Here is a 26,737-nt window from a genome sequence, read left to right as displayed (position 1 = left end):
AGTGTGCATGAATGGACCTGCCCAGTATGAAGAGAGCAAGGGCTTTGGAACCCAGAACTGAAGTGAATAGGCCATTGCCACCCAAAGCAGGTGCTGCGACCTGAATCTAAGGGCTTTGAAGGAGCATCAAGTGCTTTTAACTACTGAAACACTCCTCCAGAATTTATCAAATAAAATAAACAAGGCTTATAAATAAGAACACACCTATACGTATTAGTCATTATTAAAAGATTAAATGTAAAATTGCTTCTGACAATAACTATCTCATACTCTTGATAATAACAAATTTCAGGTGTTGCTTACAGGATTTTTTTCAAATGCTCTCACTCTTAATTCTTATAATTAGCAATCTGCTAGGTAGAAAATAATAGCATCTGCACTTTCTAGACTTATGTATATTGGGAAGATCTTCCAAAGTCAAACAGCTATTAAATGACCAATCTAGGATTCAGTCTCAAGAGTTACCTAAATAGCCTGAAAGGCTTGTACGCCAGCCACTGTACTCTGCTGTCCCTTCCAAAGAAGGGGACGTTATACATCTCTTTAGAGAGACATGCTTGGTGGGATTCTACTACAGGTACCCTGGAACAAATCCTTAAGGGATTTTTGTTGTTGCTTTCATTTTTTTTCCCTCTGTCCACTCCTCCCAACCCCCACCCCACACCCCTCTTCCCTAGATCCACTCCTCTTTCATTTCCCTTCAGGAAAAAGCAGACCTCCCAGGGATACCAACTAAACACAGCATAATAAATCACAATATGACTAGGCACAGACCCTCTTATTAGGGCTGGACAAGGGTTTTCTTAAACTTCTTGGGACCTTTTCTTTTTCTTTCGTTTTTTAGTATTCCCTTATGTAATAGAAGTAGCAAAAAAATGCTTGATTTCAATATCTAGGCAGGCATTTTTTGGTCAAGTGGACTTTGCTAGAGGAGAACTTTACTAAAATACCCGCCAAAATAATGAAGCAGTAGATCTAGATTAAAGTTAAAATTACAAGGTTGGTTATGTGGGGGTTTGGTAGTCACCTGAGAAAAATCCAATTCCTAACAAAAACAGAGATTTAAAAAACTCTCTTTCCAATAAAAATAAAGTTTAGGTGACAACCTTTAAGACAGACATTCTCTTCAACAGTAATTCATGTCTTCATTTTGATGCTTAAACCATACTTTTAATATGCACCCAATATTGCTTAATACACATGCACATCACATGCATACACATCAAGCAAAGGTTGGCCTCCTGCACGTGATTCAGATTACAATCACCATCTGGTTAAAAGAAAACAACAGTTTAATGGAAGGCAGTTCATTTGTACCTTTAATATCCATGGTTATTCGCATCTGCACTTTTGGCCCAGCGCCAGCACTGTTGATAGCGTAAACCTGAAGCAAAGAAAGGCTTTATCACAACTCCAAGCCTTCTGTCTATGCACGTGCAAGTGAGCATGGTTAAAAACAATTTAAAAAAATGATCCCTTTTTAAAAAACAATTGTATCTGCCTATTAATTATATTTTCTCAAACCTGCTTACTACCATAAAGATCATAAGAACATGAACGATCAAGAGTTTCTTACAATTAATATTCTGGAACTAAATCGTGAGACTAAATGCTGACAGAAAGGTCCTAGCACCAAGACCAGGATAGCTGGCTGCCATTTGAACCCATGGGAGGAAAAGAGTAGATAACCACCGTGCTTATCCTACCTCGCCCTCCTCTCTAACATCTGTTACTTCTCTCTGTAGCTAGCACATTTTGCCCTCCTTTAAATCCATATTCAAGATCTTCTTCTTGTGTCGGAGATGAAACCCAACTCCTCCCGCCTCCCCATTTTCCTGTATTAAATCATCCTCCTGAAAGTTGGCCTTTATGCCCTTCTTCACCCCTGCCCCAAAGTATCCGATGCATAGCCTACATAATGCAGCATATACTCATAAAACATTTCTGTTTGTGTACACAGAGGGTGATTTACACAAATGGGAGCCCTTTCAATTAGCTTTGTGCTCAGGAAGCTGAAGACCCAGAGTCCCTGCTTTCACCTCATCTAGCTGAAGAAAACAAAGGCCACAAGAATAGCCCAACTTCCTTGAAATTAGTAAATACAATTTGGCATGTGTAATATAGTCTCTGGAATGAACTCATTTTATATATTAATGGTCCATCCTTTCCTTATATCAATATTTTGGAAATATTTTTGTTGAAATGAACTTATAATATAATACATGGTATATGGTAACTATAGTAAATAAACAAATCTTATGAATTTTGGTTTCAACAACTGAAAAAAAATTGGGGTCATTTGTAACTTTTAAAAAGGAACTCTTCAAAATAAATGATTTATTTCTCTAGTATATGACTTAAACTGTGGTGATGAGTAAAGAGAACGGTGAGAAAAGAGGAAGTACTTCTTAAATAATAGGATGCATAGAAGTTACTTAGACATCTAAATAAATGCAAATCTTCCCGATAAACTTCAATATCCTAAGATGTTGACATTGAAATTTGCAAGTAGTTACATTTTTCCTTTAGAGACCAGCTGTGTTTTGTTTTATTTCTTCTTTACTCTTATTTTCAGCAGCCACATTGATATAGCATTTTTTTTCTATACTACCACTGTAAATAACGGTTCCTCGCAACGTGTCCTGCAAAAGTTTCCTTTCCTATCCCCAAGTTTTAACTTGTAAAAGTGGACTGTGAATCAACTTTTGAAGAAGTTTCCCGGATGGATATAGAAACCAGGATTTGAACTGGGGTTCAAATGGCCACTCATTTTTCTAATAGATGTTTCATTAAACTTAACTATAAATGCAAGAACCACCCCAGGAAGATAGAAAATTGAAGCAAGGAACAAATTTACCTATTATGAACAATATTCTTATATAACTCAATTGATAAGTACTAAGAATTACTTTGAGGAAGGAAAACTATCCTAGGGATTGTTATAATGGATGATAGGTTACTGAAATGTGATGTTTTTGAACCAAAACAATTTTGCTTATAATCCCTAAGGGGTGATAAAAAAAGAAGCATGGGAAAAAGTAATTTGGGTATATGCTCATACATGTGAACTTGCACACATGTTTCTGCATGTCTCACATCCTTTATAAAATTATTATTAATATCCAGCAGAATCAAAGGCTTTAGAGAAAGAAAATGACAAAATGGCCTGTTCTTGCGATTTTCTTCTAAATTCACTTTTGCGAGGCAGAGGCAGGCAGATCTCTGTGAGTTTGAGACCAGCCTGGTCTACAGAGCTAGTTCCAGGACAGGCTCCAAAGCTACAGAGAAACCCTGTCTCAAAAAACCAAAAAAAAAATTCACTTTTGCATGTTCCATTTATAGTTTTCTTTAGGGCAGTGTCATTCTGCATGCCACTACTCCTTTCTGTTTAATGTTCATTTCCTTTCTTTATTACTGCATCCTTGCTATTCCTAGAAAGGGTTCTTAGCTAATAGTACTTGCTGTATTTTATAAGGAAAAAGGCTGAAATGTGGTATGCAGACATATTTCACAGTGCTGACTTTACAAGCTGGCTGGGCAGCGCCAAGCTGCGGCTGCTTACGCTGATGTTGTACGTATGTCCACCTTTCAATCCTTCTAACACTGCAATGACAGACGTGTCCGTCTTCTGGATAATGCTGAGGTTATGAATCTGGACAGTAGTCGGGTCCTCTTCTCTGTAAACCAACGCTTGGTATACTTGGATATTTCCGTTGGGTTGAGAAGGCGGGAGGAATGTTAACTGAAACTTTGTGACTTCATCTGGAATCTTCTGAAATGTCAGATTGTTAGGTGGGTCCTTGGGCACTAGAAATGAGAAGTTGACAATTATAATTTTTAGATCGCAATATAAAATGTCTTTCCTTCACACTTCTGTTTGGAAAGGCTAATTACACATACTACCAAAATCATGTATTCTGGAAACTAGAAAAACAACCAAGCACACTGACTTTGTTTCCCAGAAATTCCATTGGTACTTCAGTTTGTTTATATGCCTTGTGCAGGAGCTCTGTGTTTACAATTGGAGATTAAAGCCAGAACCTCCTATTTAATCAGCAGGCCAACTACCACAGGACATGCCTCCTCAACTCTTCGACCACTTTATTAAAAAAATAAAACAGATTCATAGGAAGTTGTCACCAAGAGGATCAGAGCCCCGTGTAACCTTCCTGCAGTTCCCCGTGGTGACACTGCATATGGCTTTATTCAGCTTTATTTATATATGCCAGATAACAGGCATATATGTAATACTATTAACTAGATGACAGGCCTTGTTCTGTTTTATCATCAATGTTTTCATAGTTTTGTGTGTGATTCAATTTATGGAATTGTAAGCCATATATAGATTCCTGCAATTACTAACATGGAAAAGATAGAACTAGCCCATCACTTAAGAACTCTTACCTTTCATGCCTTTGTGTTTTATTACATGCCTCCCTGTAATAGAAAGTTTTCATCTCTGTTGTCATTTCCAGCATATCAATAGTGTGATGGCTTTGAGGTTCACTGGGATGTGTGTGTATGTGTGTGTGTGTGTGTGTGTGTGTGTGTGTGTGTGTATCTCAATATTTCAGCCTTTTTCAAAAAGCTATTTGATGTGAGATTTCCCTCTATAGCTGTAAATATGTTTTATTACCAATGGTTTACAAGGAAGCTACGTTGGCCTACGGCAGGGCAGACTCTAATAAGGTGGAAAATCCAAGCAGAGATGGAGGAAGAAAGAAGGCAGTGTCAAGCAGATGTCATTTAGCTGCCGAAGTTGAAAGACATAGCCAACCACCAAGGAAACCGGACGTAGAAAATGAGATAACACCACGGTCACGTGGCAATACACAGACTAATAAAAATGGGTTAATTTAACATGTAAGAGATAGCTGGAAATATATACTCCTGAGCCATTGGCCAAATAGTGTTACAATTAATATAGTTTTCATGTGATTATTCAGGTCTGGGTGGCCGGGAAACAAAGGCATAGCCTCCTCCTATAGTTATTTCTCTATTTTTTTTTCTGATAGGGAATCACGTGGGTGCCATGTGGAGCATGCGGAGGGCAGAAAGCAGCTTGCAGGATTTTGTCCTCTCTTTCCAACACGTGGATCCCTGGGATGGAGTTCTGGTTATTAGTCTTGGTGACAAATATCTGTACCCTCTGAGTCATCTTCTTAGATGTAGTCTCCAACCACAGGGGAAAGGGGCAGTAGCCTTGATTGTCATCAAGAAGTGGTCCATTTTGTGGCTTAATTGATTTGTTTAACATGGAAAGGCATCTGTGCTGTTTGTAGCTTTTGTCATTCCTGTAAGGCTGACTTTACTATCCATGCATATATAAACAGGAGTTTTAGATTCTTTCTGATCATCGTTGACTATTAATTGCTTGACCATATGGGAAGTACATGTTTAGTTTTACAAGAGACTGCCAAATATTTTTCCATGTGTCTATCACACTTTATATTCCCGCTGACAAGTGTCAGAGTTCAACTTACATCTTTGCCATCATTTGATATTATCACTGCTTTAAGAGATATTATGTAATTCCGTTTCAGTAGATACATAGTTACATGATGTTGGTTTAATTTGCCTTTGTGCTAGGGCTAATGGTCTGGAAATCTTATCTTACTCTGTGTTTATTTCCTAACCATACCTTCTGATGGATGAACTATCTCTTTATGAGTCTTTTAACAGTTTTCTAATTGGGTTTTTTAATTGCTGGAATTTATAAAATTCCAGTTCATTATACTAAAATAAAAACACAGCAGGACAGTTGCACATATAAATGCATTCTAGTTGTGATAGCATGCACAATGCTTGTGAAAGCCCAAGTTAGATAACATTTCAGGATGAAGAAGGGACTGGGCGCAATGTCCCTTCTCTAGCCAAGGCACTAGCGACAAGAGTTAGCTGCTGGGAAAGAAAGAATCAGTTTTCTATAAAGTTGTGAGCCATGATAAGTTGAATGCATTCCAGGAGAAGGACTTACAACCCAAGAATATTTGTGCAACACAAATTGGCCTTGATAAGATGGGGGCAGAAAAATGGCATAAAAGGGAAAAAGGTGTGCCTAGGAAGAGTAGAGGTATGGGGTCAAATATGATTAAAACTCAATGAATGGAATCCTTAAAGAAATAATTAAAATTTAAAGATGTTTTTCTTTTAGAAGGCTATTTTAGGAAGGAGGACAATCATGAAGAGGAGGTCAAAGAAGTTGCAGATGACCAATGTATAAGCAACTGCCACAATGGCACTCATTACTCTGTATAATTGATACTCCATGCCAATAAAACACTCCCTTATTAAAACAAAGCAAATCACCCTCAAAAAACAGTTTAGTATGTCACCAGTCATAGTAAATTATAAAATAAAAAGATACATGAATAAACATTAGGATTACAGAGTACTGTTCTTTATATCACACCATCAAAATGGATTTGTACATCTATTGTCATCTGAATGATACGGAAACGTTTCTTTTCAGCCAAAACTGTCTGTAAGGAAGGCATAAGATGTGGCCTCACAGTTTAGACACTCAAACTTGGTTAACTTGGCACTTCTTTGTAAAGAGAATCTTGCAGCACCCCTCAAATGCAGACAAATAAAAGAGAGTAAAAAAGACAAGCAGGAAAATTCATCACTTTGTGAAATATCCCATGGTAAGTAGAATGCTTTACAGACAAACTAAAGCTTAGTTTGGTTTAAACAGATATTTTTTGTACATGTTTCTACATATTTACATTACTTAAGAATTTTATCCTTTTTTTATATAGAAAGTGTTTCTGCAAATCGAGAATCAGGCTTAAAGCTGGATGAGGCATGTAATTCTCTCGATGTTGGCAACACTTTCTTATCCCAAAATTACTCAAGCCTTGACATCATGAATTCTATTCTCAGATGCTTAGCTTGCTTTTTTTTCCCTTCTGGTAATAGCACTATTAACTACCTCCTGGTGCAGTGGCTCTCAACCTTCCTAATGCTTTGACCCTATAATGTGGTTCCTCATATTGTGGTGACCACCAACGATGACATCCTTTTGTTGCTATTTCATAGCTACAATTTTGCTGCTGTTATGAATCATAGTGTAAATATCTGATATGCAACCTGTGGGGGTCGCGACCCACAGGTTGAGAACCACTGTTAGGATAAGCTTGATGAGCCCTATTTTGTGGTACACACGTGAGTGTATTCACCAACTTTGCTCACAAAGAAGCATGAGGAAAAAATGTAAAAAAGCACAATCAAAATATAGATCCAAATATAAATAGTTGGCAGTAAAACAGAAACACATGGGATCTTAGCACAATAGAAGAGAAAGGACCTTGCAAATTAAGAGTCCTCACTTTGCAGGAACTATTGGAACACAGCATAGTAAAGAAACAGGCGAAAAATATTTTTACCTCCTCTGTGTACCTTAGAGACAGCAACAAATAGACCATAGCGACACAACCCTTCACCTGATATTTCCCAAGATACATCTAGTGGCAAAGAACCTTGGGAGTCTAGAGAAAGTGGGCAAGCAGGCCCTGGGAGATTCACTCTCCACATTCAATTGCTACTGACTTTTATGGTCTTTTTATTCATTCAGACCCTGCTTACAGAACTAGAGGAAACCTTCAAGGATTCTGACATTTATGAAAGAATCATGTAATAGGGTACGTCATTTGACTGAGAAAATGATTATATGTGACCTGATTCTAATATCAGATTATTTAATAGTATCAGTCATTTTTCATTAAAAAAAAATCAGGACCAACATAATCAAAGTGAAATTTTTAGATGGAACACTGCTAGCTGAAAACATTTAGATGAATTACCTGGTAGGCATAGTAATTCATTTCTAAAACAGCAGGTTTGACAAATGTAAAAAAACTACAGAGGGATGCATTCAATTTGGTTCCATATTGGATCTTCTACACATCCCGCTTTGCCTCCAAAGTGTAAACAAACTTTACTTTTCTCCTTTACAGCATCATTGATTTTGATTTTCTTAGGCCCTGCCAGTGTCTCGTAGCGCATATCTTTTCTCCAGAAGAGTGAGAGAAACTATAAGAAAGACCAGCAGCCAATCCGCAGTTAACTGTTAGGAAAGGTGAGAAACATTCCTTACCTGATTCCAGAGTAGTAACAATCACTTCTGCACTTGGCTTCCCTTCTGCATACGCCTCACTAACATTTCCAACAAATGCTATGATCACCACAGAATACCTCGTGAATACTTGTAAGTCATTTATTTCTATTGTTTTGTTTTCGTCATTTGACTTCACGAAGGAAATATTAAAGTCATCATTATCTACCTATGGGGAAAAATAGTTAGTGATTAAGATAGATAACAATCCAAAGGTATAGGTATATGTTAATCTGGCCAATAGTTATTCATTTGCTTTAAAATCAGCTCACTCTCAGGAATCCAAAGTACTATGACAACAGTTAATCCATTTGCAATTATTTTAATAGTGGAAAGTCAGAGGATGTAATTAACCCACCACAGTCAACAAACCTATCAATTGAATCAGCAAAAGTTACTTTTAGAGTCAATGAAACTGTTGTCTGCTTCAATAGTGTATGGAAGAGAACAAGTAGGTTTTGGTGCCCAATCACCCAGCATGCAAATGCCAAATTGGTCAATTAACTCCATTTGGGAAGCTACTCATGCACTTTTACTTTCTACTGGGGTGGTAAGACTAAATTATTGTATCTTCTTGAGAATGTATAAAGATCAGATGTAAAGTGGATGGCATGGAGATTTTGATGTTTGTTTAATTACTCTGTAAATTATGCTTTGAAACAAAATTAAGAAGGTATAGATAGTAAAAATCACATTCATGTACTTTCTAACTGAATAATAATTGAGAGGACAACTTTCTGTAATACTCATTGATATTTTCTGCCCTTTTAACTTTTTCTTTTTCTTATTTTACTTTTTTTGAGATTATAATATAATTACAACCATTCTCCCTTTCCTCCCCTCCCACATACCCCTCCTCATGCTCCAGATTCATGCTCCTGCAGCCTCTCTTTTTTCAGTAATTGCAATTGCATGCATATTCATTTAAAAATTGCGGTCATAATAACAGATCAAAAAGCTTCTAGCCTACCACTGTTAGGTATAACAGTGGTGACAGACACAGCTAACTCTAAATACCATAAATGAAGCATGCACAAACGTGGTATCTTTAGGTATATTAAATTGGCTACATGCTTTGTTCAAATATAGTTTGTCTTTGATGAAAGTTTTTGCCCATCACTCTGGACATTAAACATGGCTAAAGATTTTAGTACTAAATAGAGAATCTTTGGGGAAATGGTTTAGTATGTAAGTGCTTGCTATACACTCATGGGAACCTGAGTGTGGATTCATAGCATCTATATGAAAGGCTTATGGGGAGGCCACATCTGTTCTCCCACCACTGGGGCAGAGGAGCAAACGTAGATATATCTCTATAGTTCATTTGCCAGCCAGTCCAACCACACTGCAAGATGCAAGTTCAATGCAATATATGCAGAATGTGGCTGAAGAAGACACTAACTAATGTTGACGTATGACCTCCACAAATTGTACATACGTACATAAACACACACACACCATGTACACATATAATAAATTTAGAAGGGATTTTTCTGACACAAATTTGAGAAAATGCATAACCCATTAAGGCATATTATTCATAGGTAGCCACACTGAGTATTTCAGGCTCTATGTATAGTTAGGGATATAGAGATACTTTTTTAACTTGCCCATCCTTTGAAATACTGAGAAACGAATTTTGGAATTACTCAACCATTTCTTTAAATTTTGGTGTGCAGGAGCTTTTAACTTAAAGCAGATGCTGCTATGATAAACACACTAAAAAGTCAATAAATAACCAGCACCACAGACAAAAAGGTCATTTATTACACAAAGAAGTGGAGGGAGATAGCCCACTTCTCTAAAACGATAGAAAAACCTTTTAACTTACAAATTCTATTCATCAAGCACAATAACCATGGCACAAAATATTTGAGTATTTCATTAGTCATCAACACTTGAATTCTCATAAAATATGGATTTTTATTTTTTCCTTATGATTAGGCTTATTCATGTCGAATAATAATTATCTAGAGATAACAGCCAATCACTGTGTTGAATTATAACTATCTAGAGTTAATCACTGTGAAGGAGAATGAGGCTCCCATAGTCCTGCTTAGCATAGAGTGAATTTTCCAGCAGGAGATAAATTTACAGAGTTCCGGTGACTCCCTCAAGCTCTATAGCCACAGGGCCAATGAGATAGAATTTCAGTTTAGGTCCCTTATGAGTTGAAAACTATCTATCATGGAATATGATGAAGGACCTCTGATCATATAAAATACTCTCTTTATATCATAAACTATGCAATGTTTTACACTTGTTCAGTAGATGACAATATCAGCTAGTAGGATTATATCATGATGCATGTGCTCTACTGCCTATATTTGTTCTACTTCTGGATCCCCTGCTGCCTTCCCAGTTTGCTGTAATGCTGTCCAATCCCCCAGTTTCTCCATGGGTTTGATTTGCTCTGTGGAACCTCCTCTTTATTCTGTCCTCACCACGGATATTATAATTACCTCATTCTCTCCCCCACAGCTTCATGCCTGTCCCTATTATTGTTTACGCTGCCATGTAGACTGCTAAACTGGGAGCTGTGTGGAGCTAAACTTTCATTTCCTGTTCTTCTCCTAGTGTATAGAACGCGGAGGATAAAGGTACTAAGAAATCACAAAATACATTAACTTCTAGTGGAATTCGCTGAGTTGCTCTCTGTGCCTCTCTATCTTCCTACCCTTCTGTCCCTTATCCCACTTACTCGCTTTTAAAGTCAGGAAGAAGGCTGGAGCAATGAGATCATAAAATCCTCCTCAAACGTCTTCTTTCTTTTCTTTAAGCACAACCAAATTCTAAAGGATAATTTCCCTCTTTGATGAGGAGGCTTTCATAAGTATCTTTTTATAATTTGCATTAAATAAATATTCCCAGGGCCCTGACGTCATTTGTCTTTATCTATTAATGCACCAAGGTCTTCATAAATATACTCTTTAAAAAAAAAAGAAAAAACAGAAGAATGCGTGGGAGAAGACATTAAAATCTCATTTGATTTTGACTATAGCACGGCTTTTGAGACAGAAGTCCCTCCTTTAAAGAATTAATAGATTTACCTGTTCCTCAGCGAGGCTTTTCTGCCCCTAGAGTATAAGCTATACTTATAATACTTATAATAAGTAACAATCATTTCTCCCACATGAGCTCCAAACATGCATGCAGCTCATGCAGCTGCAGGCAGAAGATTCGCTCCCAGGCTTCTCAAACTCATGCCTACACTGCACTCATTGTTTCCCTCCTCAGAGTTGTTCCTCTTGTTTCCAAGTAATAACCCCCATCATTCTCGAATTGTATTCTCACCCACCACCACGAGTTTAGTTGAGTTTTCAACAGTGGCACACATACTTACAATTATTTCTCATCTGGCTCCTTTGCTGTACTTCCTCCTCTGTTTTTATCATTTATTTTTTTTCCTATTTATTCTTACAGTTTCCTGACCCTGACCTAGACTGCATTCCCAAATACAGAATACAGAATCTCTAAACAAGCAACGAGCATGCCAGTGTGATAAAAATCTTACCACATCACTGTTTTAGTTCTGCAAGCGGCAGCAAGAACATGAAAGTCAATATCCACAAATTGGGTCTAGTTTCATGTCTCAATACACCAAGATTTGAACGCCGGGGCATGGAATGGTTGTATTATTTGTTTTTGAAAAGAAAAGAGTGGTTCTTTTTCTCTGGCATCTCTCTTCTCAGGTCCCTTTCATGATCTCCAAAAGTCTTCCAGGATACACCTCTTCATACCTTAATCGGGAGATTGTTTCCTGAATGCCTCTTCCTTCTCATTCTATCCTAAAAGACCCCTTTCACTGTATTTTAAATCCAATTTCACTACTTTTCAATATGTGCACAGTCTTTACCCTGAGAAAACATGCAACAAACATTGAACTAAAGCAAATGTTTTTTTTTGAGCAGTTGGTAACTACAGAGTCAATGTCTACGCTAATAAATCTATGAAGGTCTAAGAACCATGGACCAAAATCAAAACCTCTGAATAAACAATCAGCATCACGAACTGTGTTTTATATTGTCTTTCGGAGTAAGTAAGACAAGCCTTACCGATTTGACATCAATCAAGTAGAGTGTTGGTCCAGTTATGACAGCAGGTTCACTCCAGCTGATACTGATACCAAAGGGGGATGTTGCAACCACATGCACATTTTCAGGAGGACCATCGGGAGCTGCAACAATAGGAAATCAATTACTCTGCCACATTAGTTGGTACTTGCTACAGTATGAAAGGAAAGACCATGGAAAATGGATAGTCACAATGAATTAATTTTACATTCATTTACAGATCACAAGCATGCCAAAGGTTAACCACAAGACCAGATTCGTAAAAACTAGTTACCATACACAAATTACTTCCACATAAAATAACTAAAGTTATAATACATGATATTTAATTTTGGTGTAATGTGTTCAAAAGAAAGCATAATATGTCATTTGTGTAAATAAATACTTTATTTAAAAGTAAATAATTGGCACAATAGTTTTAAGATAACTCAGAAATATCTGATTAGTGAAAGAGGCAAAAATCATAGTTGAAGATGGGAACTAATATAAAATGCTGCCATTGTTTAAAATGTCATCATGTGATTGCAAACTGGGTCAGGTTTATGTTTTCACTGAAGGGTAAAGTAAGATATAGCTATGCAGTCGTTCTGGTCTTTCTTAGACATGCAAATGCCAGTTATATTCATGATCAACCATGATTTAGGAAATTTATTGAAAGCCATGTGGGTTTTCAGTTTGTGAAAAACTAGAATTAGAAGGGTGTTGATGTAGACGCCATGGAGGGGTGTCGTTTATTGTCTGGTTTCTTGTGGCTTCTCGGTCTTCTTTCTTATAGTACCCAAGACCACCAGTCAAGTGATGGCACTACCCAAAATGGGCTTCCCTCCCATCAATCACTAATTAAAAATATGTCCTACAGCTGGAATTTATAGAAGCCTTTTCTTAACTGATGTTCCCTCCTCGCAGATGATGTCAGCCTATACCAAGCTGACATGATACTAGCCAACATATTAAATATGATTTAATATTCTTCTCCATTCCTGTACAGTAAAACAGCAAAATGCTGTTTTTGTGAGGAGACGGCTTATTGGTTCCTGGCTGCTCAGCCCTGAAATAATCACACAGGAACTATATAATTTAAATCACTGTTTGGCCCATTAGCTCTAGCTTCTTATTGGCTTACTCTTATATCTTAATTTAACCCATTTCCATTAATCTGTGTATCACCATGAGGTTGTGGCCTACCAGCAAAGTTTCAGCAAATCTGTCTCTGGCAGCAGCTTCATGGCTTCCCCTTGACTTCACCTCCTTTCTCTTAGCATTCAGTTTAGTTTTCCCTGCTTACCTATCCTTTCAGGCCAAACCAGTTTCTTTATTAACCAATGGTATTCACAGCATACAGAGGGGAATCCCACATCATGTTGTTGTTCATGAGCTTGCTCTAAAGACTACAGAGCTATAACTCTGGAAATGAGCTCCCAAAGGCTACCAGGCTGTCGGAGGGTCACACAGTACCAAAACAATCCAGAACCTCTAAATTCAGTAAGTATAGATATCATAGGAAGAGCAGTGCTCATGGAATTAAATAGCAGGAATAATGCCAAAAGAGTAACTTTGGAATCTAGTTATCTAGTTGTGATCTCTATGCTAAAGAATGCGGAGCTCATTCCTTAAGTATCAGGATGGCACAACCGAGAAAAGGAGCGTTTGCTCAGCATTTAGGGAGAAGACTCACATAGCTTAGCAACAAGTATATATTTTGATATGAATTAAACCAAGCCACTATTAACAGCCAAAAAAACCCTGATTATTGTCATGATGCTGGATTTCACAGCCTCTACAAAAATGACTTAAAATTTGGGAAATTAATTATATATTGAGATGCCATCAATAAAGCTGGGGCATGTCATATATATATATGTATATATATATATATATATACATGCCCTGAAGAAACCCACATTTATTTCACTAGATAAGTGTTTATAACATTGCTATGTGTTGTATGTGTCCCCCTTGAATTTAGGTATTGAAATATTATAGTCAAAATGATAATATTAAGGAGCATGCCCTTAAGAGATGATGAGGTCATGAGAACTCCTCATACAGCGAGTAGGTTTAAGGACCATATTCAAAAAGTTTAATAGAGTATTCAGTTCATTTGCCCTTCAGCCTTCCATCTTGTGAGGATATAGCAAGTCACCTCCTCAGGTACTGCAATCCCCACCTGATGACCAAATAGCCTGGTGCTTTTATTGTTCACTTCCTATCATCTAGATTACTATAAGTAAACAAATACATATTCTTTATTAGTCATCTAGTCTCAGAGACAGCAGCATAGGTCATAGTGTGGAATTTGGGTGGCAAAGTTAGTCCATGTATATATCACAAACATATTGATGTAATTTAATAATACTATGGAAATGCAAATTTATTTCTGCTTATACATGGAGTAGAAAATGAAAGAAAGTGAGGAGGTGAAGATTCAGTGTCTTCAAGGCTAATGCTAGAGTCTCCTGAGCAAAAAATCCTGGGCAAAAATAATAATAATAAATTATTATCATGAAGGAGAAAGGGCCACTGTAGATTAAGGCTTCCTGATGCCTACTTTATACTTGAAGTGTTCTATCATTACATGCTAGGAAGCAGAAGGGCAAGCTAGCTGAATGCTCTATGAGGTCTCTTTTATGGGAACCTTAATCTCACTTAGGAAGGGAGAAGCCTTCATGTCCCTCTTACCCCATGAATCAACTAGAGGGAAGGAGAAAAGAATCTCTCAAACCTAGCTGATTCTTCGCCATGAAATGATCAAGCTCAGAGCTGCTGGGATTGCAGTTAAAGACAGGCGCTCCACCAGGAAAATTCTTCTTCCTGCTATTGTCCTGACATCATGAACAATTATTGAGAATTGTTCTGACTCAAGAGTGGCGAATTGAGTTTTGTGTCTTTATTGAGGGTAGTTTGGTTTGGGAAATCTTTTCAAGAGACTACATCTACACCTTCTTGGTCCTGAGTATGCATCTTTAAATCTCAGCTGAGGACAGATCCCAATCTCTCTCCCAGGAAGACCTGGATTTGCCAGTGCATCTATATACCAGCTCAGAAAGAAGCAAAATGCCTTGCTTAACTTTTTTTTTTTTTTATCTCTTACTGTAAAATGCCAACCCTGCAAGCATTCCTTCAATGCAAGCAATCAAAGCACCCATCAGGGAGTGCCAGCTACCCCAAGCAGAGCGGAGAGAAACATGACATTCAGAAATCACTCATGATACATCCACCCTCCCAGGCAACTAAATAGTTTATGTTCCATACACTGATCAAACATTTTTTTCTTTAAAGCAAGCTATCCAGCCCCTTGCTGGTTTGTGCAAAATGTCATTTCTGAGCTCTCTGCGGTTGTTCTTCTTTCATAGTTTCTTTCTTTCAGAAATAATCACTCTAAACAACATTTTCATTTTCAGTAAATTTAATAATCAAATTGCCTGCTTTACAAATAAGTAGCCTGTGTCAACTGCTCCTGTGAAAAATTTCATATTTTATCAACTAGAGCTATAAAAGATTAGACCTCCTAAATTGAAACTATGAAAAGTATGAAAAGTAGATAAACATATTAGCAAGTATGAGTACAGCATTTGTACATATCAATATGCATTCAATCTGAAGAAATAAAAAAATAATAATTTAAATCACAGTAAATTTAAAAGAAATGTTCGAAATATCAAGAGATTGTCCTTTATAATTAGGCACTTAATTATTTTACCATCTTTAAAATTATATAAGCACTCAAACATCTCAGAGGCTTCTAGATAACTTTTGTGAGGAAATCATCAAAATTCCAAGAATACCTAATAAAGTATGCCAGCATTATCTTCTTATTTGACTACAGTGTGTGATAATACATTACTACAAACACATAAAAAGTAAATACAAAAATATTTAGCTAAATTCTAAAATAAAGGAAGCTAAGGGAAGCAAAGCTACGAGGCACTCAAACTTTAACAGTTTCAAAGCTCAATAAGCTTTTAAGCATCTTTGGGAGACATTGTTTGTCTCTCCGTCAACTGTCACATTCTGATTTAGGATTGTTTGTGAAATGAATCTAGTCACTAATGGGCCAAGATACCGCTATACCCTTTTCTTATAAATCACAGCAATTTACTCAGTAGGCATGATCTATCCTTATTCTCTCATTCCCCATAATCCAATCACTTCCTCTCAAGAGCACTCTCCCCCCGGCTTTCACAATAATGCATTTTCTGCAGCTAATAACCGTCATTTCCTGATTTTCATGCTTCTATCCTTGCACAGGAATGCGGGTCTCATGCGGGTCAGGGTCATCTTTCCCATCCATCTGTGTCTCCATGCTAAGTGTCTTAGCTGAAAGGTGAGTCTGGATACGCCATCATTTTGCCTGGTCCATATAAAAGTTTGACTGCCCCCAAGTCTGAACCACTTTAAGAACCAATATGCTTTGGTGTGACTGATATTACACTATCAGTAGTGTAACATTCAAAGACTTGTTTGGAGTGTTACTGTTTACCCATCCCTGTAAATTAATGTTGAAACCTTTATACTAAATACTCAATAATTTTTTAAGAGTATCATTCTGTGGGTGAATTTCCTAAATGAATACATGTTAAATAAAAATAAGAAGTGATAGCAATTCACAAGGTTGAAAATCCTGAGCTTTATGAATAGTAACTAAATTTTTCTGTATGTGTATTTTCACTCAAGTTCAGTTTAAACCTTATTTGAAAATGCCTCCTAGTCAGGTTATGGTAATTCAGAACTTGACACACTGGATCATAGGATTCCTAACAACCATCATCACTAAGTGAAGGGTTCTATGATTTTTGTGTTGCAAAGTCATCAACAACCTCTAGAATTGTGAGCTGGACCTGGAGGAATTAGCTTTATGTTTCAGGTATCTCTTAAGACTAGAGAAAAATCTAGTCCAGGCTGCATATCTTAAAGGACCTAAGGCATCAAAGGCTTCTAAAGAAACACAGCATTAGATTTACAATGTTTCCACACAGGGAGAGCATCTCAGTGCATGCCTCCTTCCAATGGTGCCATGAATGTGATAATTGGTTGCTTTTTTCCTAGAGCACTGTGCTTTCCTTGGCTGGAATGTTAGTACACTGTTAGTACATAAAATATTTCCTACCATTTTATAAACCTTAATCTTGCTCTATAGTTATCACAACAACATATTAGCACCATGAAGAGCAGGTACTGCGAACCTAAATGTCAAATTACACCACATAATAAGTAGGGAAAATGATTAATGGATGCTCACACCATTAGACTTTATCATCTAGTTATTTCATTTGATTCTTAAAGGCGGCATCTATATCATTTCAGACAAGTTTACTAAAGAAATGTGATGAAAGAAATACAAAATATAAGCAAAATCCATTCTAACACTCGCACTGCCAGATTATAATTAAAATATTCCAATATTGTATTAATTTAGAATGACTTATCTTTTTCTAGAATTGTATCATAGTTTCAAAATAAGTTTGCAGTAGCTTCTGTATCATCCTCAATAGTTATAAGAGTGCAACTCCAAACTATGCCATACTTCACACTAAATGAATTGAACCCTGGGGAAAGGGACAATTAATTAATATGCACCCAGGACAGCTATTAACTGGACACGTGTAAGCAGCATTGCTTTCTAATGTCAGCATACCTTTGGAAATGTAGTAACAGTGGTAGACAAGGGAATAGATTAGCTGTTTCCTGCTTCTGTGAAGGCTAGGAAGATAGCTGTGTGGATATATGGGAGCTAGTGATCACCTGGGGATGCACAACCCCAGATAGTCAATCCACCAACTGATTTACTGCCGTGATGTCTTGGTTCTGGATAAACTATGAAGTAAAGTTACTGCTACCATTGCTTCTTGCAGTCTCCAAAGTTTCTAGAGCATAAAAGGTCATCGTGTTCCATAAAGGCATCAAGAAATATAGCAAAATCCACCTTGTCTTTGAAAGGGACACATCAATAATGAACAATCACTCAAGTAAGACCAGAAGCAGAATTGAACATTAGGAGAAAAATAAACATGACTGTTTTGCTCTCTTTCTCATTTGCTAACGGGCATAATTTAGATAATATAATTATTGAGACATCATTAAAGATAACTCAAAAACAAGGGATTAAAATAACCTCCAAAGTATACTTTCAGGATATGGTGTTACAGAAAGCCCTAACCCATTCATTTGTGATTGGAAATGCTTGTATTATTTGCTAAAAATGGAGATAAATATATTCAGATATTTCTTATATTAATTAGTTAGAGCTAATAATATTACACACTGATATTTTTTTAATTTCATGTAATTAGAAATAAAGTATTTATTTCTAATATTATAGAAAAAGGCATACAATTTGCTCATATATTTAAGATTTTAAAAGCATTTTTATTCATATTTTGAAAACATTAAGACTGTAAAAACCCTTTTCTGACAATATATTTGAATGCTTTTAATCGATTAATTTTATAACCTGGCTGATATTTCTTGTTAATTATCATCTTGGCAGATGCTCCTGGAAATAATACTCAGTACTATTTCAGTCCTGATAAAGTCTATACTATTACTGAACTGCCTTCCCCACTCTAGAAAATATCCCTCGATACATTGCAAGCTGCTTTGGAAGTTAATGTAGAGCCTAGAATGACCTCAAACTCATTGTCTCTCACCTCCACTCCCAAGTGCAGAAATTTCACGTGTCCACAGCCATGCTTGGTCTACTAGTACATTTATACTCACTCAGAGGATTTTCCCAATCCTGCTCAGGTGTGAGAGTCCAGGCTCAATGCTACAGATGAACACGGCACATGACTGTACAGGTATGCAGTCGTTAGGGCTGTATAACACATGACCATCCCTTAAGATTACTGTTGCTGCTTGGTGGTGGTGGTGGTGCATGCCTTTGGAGGCAGAGGCAGGTGGATCTCTGTGTGTTTGAGGCCAGCCTGGTCTAGAAGAGCTAGTTCCAGGACAGCTAGGACTGTTACACAGAGAAACCCTGTATCTAAAAAGAAAAAGAAAATATTACTCCTGCTATCATTGTTCTGAATAATGGATAATGGAACCTACAGCTCTCCATTCAGTTACTCAGCCTGAGAAAAGTAATTATTTATATTGCCCAGCTAGAAACCCTGAAACCCACAACTGAGACCAAACTGTAAGACACAATGATGCAACCATAGCACAAATGTTAGGGAAGAAGCCAACCATGTTTTGATTTTATTTAAGGCCATTCCATAAGACGAAACCCACACCTCACACTGCTACACACCGGCAGAGAACCTGAGACAACATAGGGCTGAGGTCCTAAAGGAAAATCTGCTACTGTTTTTCTGTTAAAGGATCACAGCAATAAAAATGCCTCTTAATAGCACAATGCTATACCTGTAGATCAATACACCACTCAACTCTCACCAGAAAAGCTTCTTGGAGTAGACAGGAATTCATAGAGGCATATAAGGGGACAATGTGCCGAGACATTTTGAAATCTTTACCAAACTCTTCCTCACAAAGCACAGACATCTCTGTGAACAACGAGCCAAAGGATTGTAAGAGTCAGAGGTCAGGATGAGTCCCAGAAAACTGTCTCATCCAGACACAGCAGAGCCGGTGGACATGTGCTCTCACAGAGTCTAGGAGAGTAGGCTCAAGGCCTCCACATATTCAAACAAGATAACAATACCAACAAGAAGAAGGGGAAGTGTGTGCAAAATCACACCCCTAACCATGAAGCTAGTTGCCATTTATAACTGCGAGAAAAAGGAAAATCACTTTTCTCTAATGGAGTGTCACTGGTATAGCAACTATACTCTAAGGGTATATATACCCGATACCCAAAAGTACTTGGTCAACACAAAACAGATTCCATGTCTTTTGTGTGCCCTTTGCTTTGCTTTAGACTTTTTTGTTTTATTAATTTTTGCTTGTTTGTTCTAATTTTTGATTTTTATTCTTTGCATTTTTTTCTTTTTCCTTTGAGAGAAAGAGAGGGAGAGAGAGAGAGAGAGAGAGAGAGAGAGGATGGAACTGTGGGTAAGGAGGTGGAGAGGGAAAATCTGTTCAAAGTTGAGAGAGAAGAAAGAATATTATCAAGATATATTTGATGAAAATAAATAAAAAAAACATTTTCAATAACACTCCTGAGGTACAGCAATCATGTTTCTTTTTATTTAGAGTTTTCCATAGTCAACTATGAGTTTTTATTATATCTTAAAAAAATGAAAAAACAGCTGAATTTTTGATGATTTAGTTTCTGAGGCTGGCGAGGTAGTTACAAACCCAAACTCCCAACACACTAATCTTCCTTTATAGATCTTTCTGAATCAAATGAAAGATTATTCTCTGTAGAGTGAAAACAAATCCAACTAGAAATGAGATTTGAAGTTTGTGCTGAGAAAGGAGGTGATTGTTTTAATTCTGAAAAGAGAAACTAGGGTTGAGTCATGAATAGGACAGTAGAAGATTCCTTCCTACTCTGTGAAGAATAGGTCTAAACACTAATTTTTTTTTAAAAAAAAACATGGTGATAACCTTTATAATTTCTTTTGTAGGATTTAGTAAATTTGCTGCAAAACAGTCTTTATGTTTACGTTAATGAAATTTCAATAAAAGTATATTTTTTAACTTTTTATTGATTCTTTGTGGATTTTCACATCCCGATCCCATTCACCTCCCTGCTGTCCCTTCATAACAACCCTGTGCCCTTGAAACCTTCTCCCCTACCAAAAAAAATAAAAGAAAGGAAATCAACTGTCCATGGAAGCTGTGGTGTGACACAGTGAGTCACACAGTACTTTAGTCTGTACATCTTGACTTGTAAGTGTTAGTCGCAATGATTCACGGGTCTGGTTCAAGGTCTCTGGCTTCTGTTACACTATGGGTATCGAGCCCTCACTGAGACTGTTCTTGGACATGCTGTTTTTTGTATTGATTTCTGGGACATTTGTTTAATAATTTGGAACAGATCATTTGACACTATTTATTAAATGATATCATGAAATGTCATATGCTTACTGTCTGTCTCTTAAGACTACCAACCATCTTTTACCTGTGTGGTAGCACCCTAGGTGTAACACAGTGTACTTCCCTTTTGTTTCCCATGTGAGTAATCTTCCTTCACCATGTACATTTATTATATTTCATTATTTCAACAAGTTATTTATGTACTTTGAATTCTTCAGTCATTTTAAAAAATATGAAATATCATGAGTGTTTAGACTCAATTTAGAAAATTATTTCTTCACTGTTTGAAGTCCTGACAGAAATATTAGGTACATACTCCTTTCCTGTATAAAAATTCAGATTTATGCTGATTATTAAAAAGAAAACTCAAAATTCTAAGTATTAAGTAGATCAATTTTTAATATTATGATAAATCTATTCTACATGAAAAGTAACTCACTGGATGGATTTTACTTTTAATAACACCTATACAAATATTTGAAGGACAAGATTCAGAAAACTAAGAAAATTTATATGAATTATTTTGAAACATAGATTTGAATTACCTTCCTCCATCAGTTCATCAAATCACCTCTTTCTTCAATATCTATAGTACATCATAGGTACAAATGCATGAAGGATGGAAGAATTTATAAGTAATGGTTACCTGATTATTTCTGCTTTTAAAGTACTCAAAGTCCCATCAAAGAACAAGATAAATTATGATGTAATTTGCTTAATATTTTAAGAACACATTTTGTGGAGGCAAGAGCAAGGAGGGAAATGCCTAGAAGCTTTTTTAAAAAATACAAATTGAAAAGAAAAGGTAGCTGTTCTTCAAAAGAGTATGAAAAGAACACTAAGAACAGAAGAAATACAGGAGCATAAAGGAACAAATGGTTGTCTAAAGAATGCTGACGGGTATGTTTTACACAAAGGTATACAAAAGCATCAAAAAAACTTTCATCATAAAAATGGTGTGGTAAAAATTAGAAAACAGGACAGATGTTATAGCATCTTTTGTACTAACCCAGAAGACGGATATGAAGAATATTCTTAGAAACCTTAACAAAAGAAAAATAAATACAAAAACAAGAACGATTAAAACAGGAAAGTTCAGGGATGATGCGAACAGGCAAAAACAAGAACCAAGAACGATTCCTCTGCTGCTACATTCAACAACAAGACAATCAGTTGTTTAGTATGAAGAACCAGGACACAAAAGGAAAGAAAAGACTGTCCGTGGCACAGAGGAGACTGGCAATTGAACCTTTGGAAATCTAAAATGGTTAGACCAATAACATCGATATACAGGTCTAAAGGAGAAATAATTTTAAAAGACAGATTTGATAGTTCTAGGCAACTGATATAGATAAGTTTCAACAGCATCGGACTGATTTCATTTATAGAATGAATTATAATTGTTCCATTTTCCCTAGTGACAGGAAGGTAGAACTATTCTAACAGAGTATTTCTTCTATCCAGGCAGTGTGGATTTTTGTGTGTCCTTGATTCAATTTTCCTATTTATGGCTGACATCACTTTGGCATTGTGTCTTTATATTTGTGTTGCTCTAACATTGCTGGTAAGTGTATTTTACAAATTAAATTAAGAAAAGACAATACATGGCAATGCATTAACAACCTTTGAAGACACGTTAAGGTGGACTCAGTCCTCTGCTTGTCTCTTCTTCTTTTTTAGTTTGTAAAGTTACATTCCTTAGAAACTTCTTTGATGAGGCATGTTTTGTTGAATTTTTTTAACCTGACAGATGTTTGGGTAGTTAAAATTCCTCATGAGTATGGTATCCTGTGGCTTTCACAACCTAGGCTCTACCTCAGGAATTTTCCTTTCTTACAGTCCCTCTGTCCTGGTGGTCTATAGGAGATGCACGTAATGAGATTCCCTGTTCATTCCATACTAATTTCACACCCACACTTTTTTAATGTTGTCTCTTTCCTTATTATTATGCACGCCTGTTGCACGACACAAGGATTTAACCAATTTCTATGCTATACTCTCAGACCACACAGCGCAAACTGAGGCTAAGGATAAGCAGAAACAAAAGGATGGATAGAATAATCTATAAGTTAATGCTTTAAGTTAAATCACTCTCTCTGCCTTGTAATTTTGTGCTTTGTGTCTATATCCACACAGAACAAAACAGAGATATAATTTCTATAGAGATGATTTAAAGAGAAAACATTTTTGCTTCATTATGGAGACCACAGAACAAGGGAGAAAGAAACATAGTTTGAATTGGCTGGGTGTCGTTTCTTCTGTTCATTCTGGTTTATATTTTCAGATTCACATTCAAAGACAATTTAGCTCCCAGCTTGCATTCAAATTCAGAGAGATTCTGTCCTGTTGCTCTTCCTTACCAGCCCAGAGAGATTCAATAATAACACTTTCTGATACTGTAAACCAGCCTTTACACTTGTGATTCCCACTTTGACAGTTTTTGATATTCAACTTTTGAACAGTTTCATTTCAGACTAATCACCAAGCACGATCCCTTTCTTAAAGGCACCAAGTGCTAGTAAGCTGTTGTATTAATAAATGCTTAGGGACAAGTTCCCACAGGTTAAACAAAACACACACTTACATGAAACAGTTTTTGTTATATTACTACTCAGTTTTCTTCTCATCTAATTCAGTTATGTGATTAAATACTTTGTTTTAAATTGTAACATGAAACAGCACACCATTTTCCAATTGTAGAGAGTAATAGACAACATTAACTATTTTCATCTGGGTTATATGATTTTATAAAATGTCTATTAATTTTGATATGAAGAAACCTAAACATTATTTAAATGCTGAAAACATGATTGTTTTTAAAGAGATTTTTCTTTGGTTATTTTAATTAATTTTCATTGTTTATTTGTTTTCTCTGGTTTTCTTTGAGGCAGGGTCTCACTGTGCAGCTCTGGTTGTCCTGGAATTCACTATATAGACCTCGCTGGTCTTGATCTCACAGAGATACCCCTGCCTCTGCCTCCCAAATGCTGGAATTAAAGTGTACACCACATGTCCACCTCTAATTACTTTTTATTTTAAATGTCAGTTCACTATTCAAGCATACATGTAGCACGTGTATACATATGTTTATTATCATATATAATATATGCAGCATCTTTTAGTCTTTTATATAAAGTAAAATCAGGTTTCATAAAATTAACAAAATAGTGTCTTACTGCACATAAATGTAATTCAGAAATTAAAATATTTTCATTAGAAAAATGTTTCTTCTATTAGATCAAGAAGTTGCCATATTCCTTAGAATAAAAGATAAGTAAACAACTCTTCATTAGTTAAAGAATTAATTTATTACACCCACACAAAGGACTTCTCCTTTTAAGAGGTATGGCTTTATGAATGCTACAAACATAATATACTTTCATAAAGCTAAAATATGCACAGATACACATCTATAAATGATTATTTACAAAAAATTATCTATCTCCAGTTTTGAGTTAACTGACTAGTTAAACATAACTGCTCTTTAAGAATTTTAATATTTGACTGTTTGAATGCTTTTTATTTTTAAATATCATTTCATGTATGTATGATACAGGTAGCAAAGGTACACCTGTACTAAATATATAATACATGTAATATATTTTCATTTTCTATACCATATATGTATATATTATTATATGTATCTTACATATCATTACACTATAACTGTAAAAATAGTTGCATAGCAAACAGAACAACATATATAATTTTTAAATGATATATATTATGTGTATAGTATATAATGTAATAATATACAATAAACATATATAATATATACACACATATATTGTTCTATTCAATATGCAACTATTTCTTCCCAGTTACTAAGATTAGAATAGTTATTTCTTTTCCACACCAGAAGGGGTTAAGACACTCATGCATCTTGACTGATTGATCTCAAACTGAATGTAATTTTATTCATCTGTTTCTGTAAACAATATGATAATAAAGTCTTAACAATGGGTAAGAAGTGTCAGAAAGTAGTGTAAGGAATAGTGTTCAACTAGCAATTCAAGCACAAGAAATGTCAAGAATCCAACTTCTTCACTTTATTTGTTAGATTCTGAATTGATGTGATATGTTATTATACTAATTAAACAAATCTACAGTAGCCTTAAGTGTCTCTTTAAGAGTCAGCGCATTTAGAGAGTTTACTTCCTGAGGCAGTGTGTGGATAGTGTGGATACAAGTAGGCACTTCATGAGCAAGCCGCTCACAGGATGCAGAATGGAACCCTTCACAGAAGACACTGAGAAACAGGCATATTCTATCTCAAAGTTGCAAATGAACAGGCCAGATGTGATGTGTTTGAGATACACATTAAACATACTCTTTTAATTTTTAAAACTTACCTTCAAGTTAAAACCTAGGTGTGTTCACTTAAAAATACCTAACCTTGCTGTTTCCTACCAAACACCAGAGTGTAGTGATTTTTCATTTGTATTTTAATAAATAAAGCTTGCCTGAAAATCAGCCTTACAGATCAGGCAGTGGTGACACACACTTTTAATCCCAGTAGCCACACCAGTTTGTCACAGAAACCTTTAATCCCAGCCCTAGAGAGGAATGTAAGACAGGAGGAGACAGCTCTCACACAGTCTCATTCTGATATACCTGGAGGCAGGATCGCCATTATGAACTGAGGTCGAGGTAAGAGCCAGTGGCTGGCTGCTTCACTTTTCTGACCTTCAGGTTGAACCCCAGTTTCTGTCTCTGGGTTTTCATCAACTGTGCTATATCAGAAGACCAAATAGTTGGGCCAGAGGAAACTGGCCTGTTGATAATACATTATCTGCCAATTTTTCATTGTTTCTATCACTCTGTTGTCTCATATCAGTGAGCTTTATTCATTGTGATACTCTTTCCAATCACATATAGATTCCTGGGCTTTAAAGTTTGTTCTTTTAGTTCAAAGTCCCACTTTGTCATTTGCCTACTGCTATCAGGAGCACCTCAGACCATAGCTTTGCCCACGCTTTCATATTTATGTGTCTGTTTCTTTATGGTTTCAGTTTCTTGTGCCTGCAGAGGACATAGACCTGAGAGGGGAGCCTCCTGTTGCTGTATTCCTAAGCCAAAAGAATTTCTAACAGTATTTTGAATACTGATCTTTATACCCACAGCTGCTGTACTTCTCCTCTCATTGAAGAAATTTCTTCTTGCCCCAGGTGGAGATTATTACAGACATCCCAAACTAGCCCAAATGCTAAGAACAGGTGAGAATGGGCTGCCCAAACCCAAATGGTTAAATTTACATCGCAACCCTACACCCATGGGTCAGGAAACACCACGAGAGAGGGGTTGGACAGGTTTAAGAGCCAATGGACTAGGATGCCTTATATTAGATAGTGCCTTGTGGGTATGATAGAAAGGCTACATCAATGATCTCAGCAATATGGTTGTCTAAGCAAGATTTGGCAACCAGTTGGCACGCCAATGAAGATGGGGAATTTCACCAGGTGTCACCGCTAAATGAAGAACTATAGACAATCAACAGCTGCTCAGAGAGAGTTAATCAGTTTTCCCCAGAGATGAGCATTGTGATATGTTATCTAATTCCAAGAGGTCTTCCCTAAACACATAAGAGCAACCGCAAATGGAATCAGCG

At 36.4% G+C, this 26,737-nt stretch overlaps 1 protein-coding gene across 1 annotated transcript in view; it reads right to left on the bottom strand.

Moving 5' to 3' along the window:
• The window catches only part of Ptprq (protein tyrosine phosphatase, receptor type Q), a 175,172-nt gene that overhangs the window by 53,949 nt on the left and 94,486 nt on the right, over window positions 1–26,737 (bottom strand). The window contains exons 27-30 of the mRNA XM_005358093.3: window positions 12,172–12,293; window positions 8,099–8,285; window positions 3,563–3,807; window positions 1,318–1,384 (exon numbers count right to left, since the gene is read on the bottom strand). Coding sequence (XP_005358150.1) covers window positions 1,318–1,384; window positions 3,563–3,807; window positions 8,099–8,285; window positions 12,172–12,293 — 621 coding nt within the window. The remainder of the gene's footprint in view (window positions 1–1,317; window positions 1,385–3,562; window positions 3,808–8,098; window positions 8,286–12,171; window positions 12,294–26,737) is intronic.

Source organism: Microtus ochrogaster, chromosome 24 (genome assembly GCF_000317375.1).
Source record: "Microtus ochrogaster isolate Prairie Vole_2 chromosome 24, MicOch1.0, whole genome shotgun sequence".
Taxonomy (NCBI): domain Eukaryota; kingdom Metazoa; phylum Chordata; class Mammalia; order Rodentia; family Cricetidae; genus Microtus; species Microtus ochrogaster.
The sequence above is the reverse complement of the archived record's forward strand: the minus strand, read 5'-3'. Positions and strand labels throughout refer to the sequence as shown.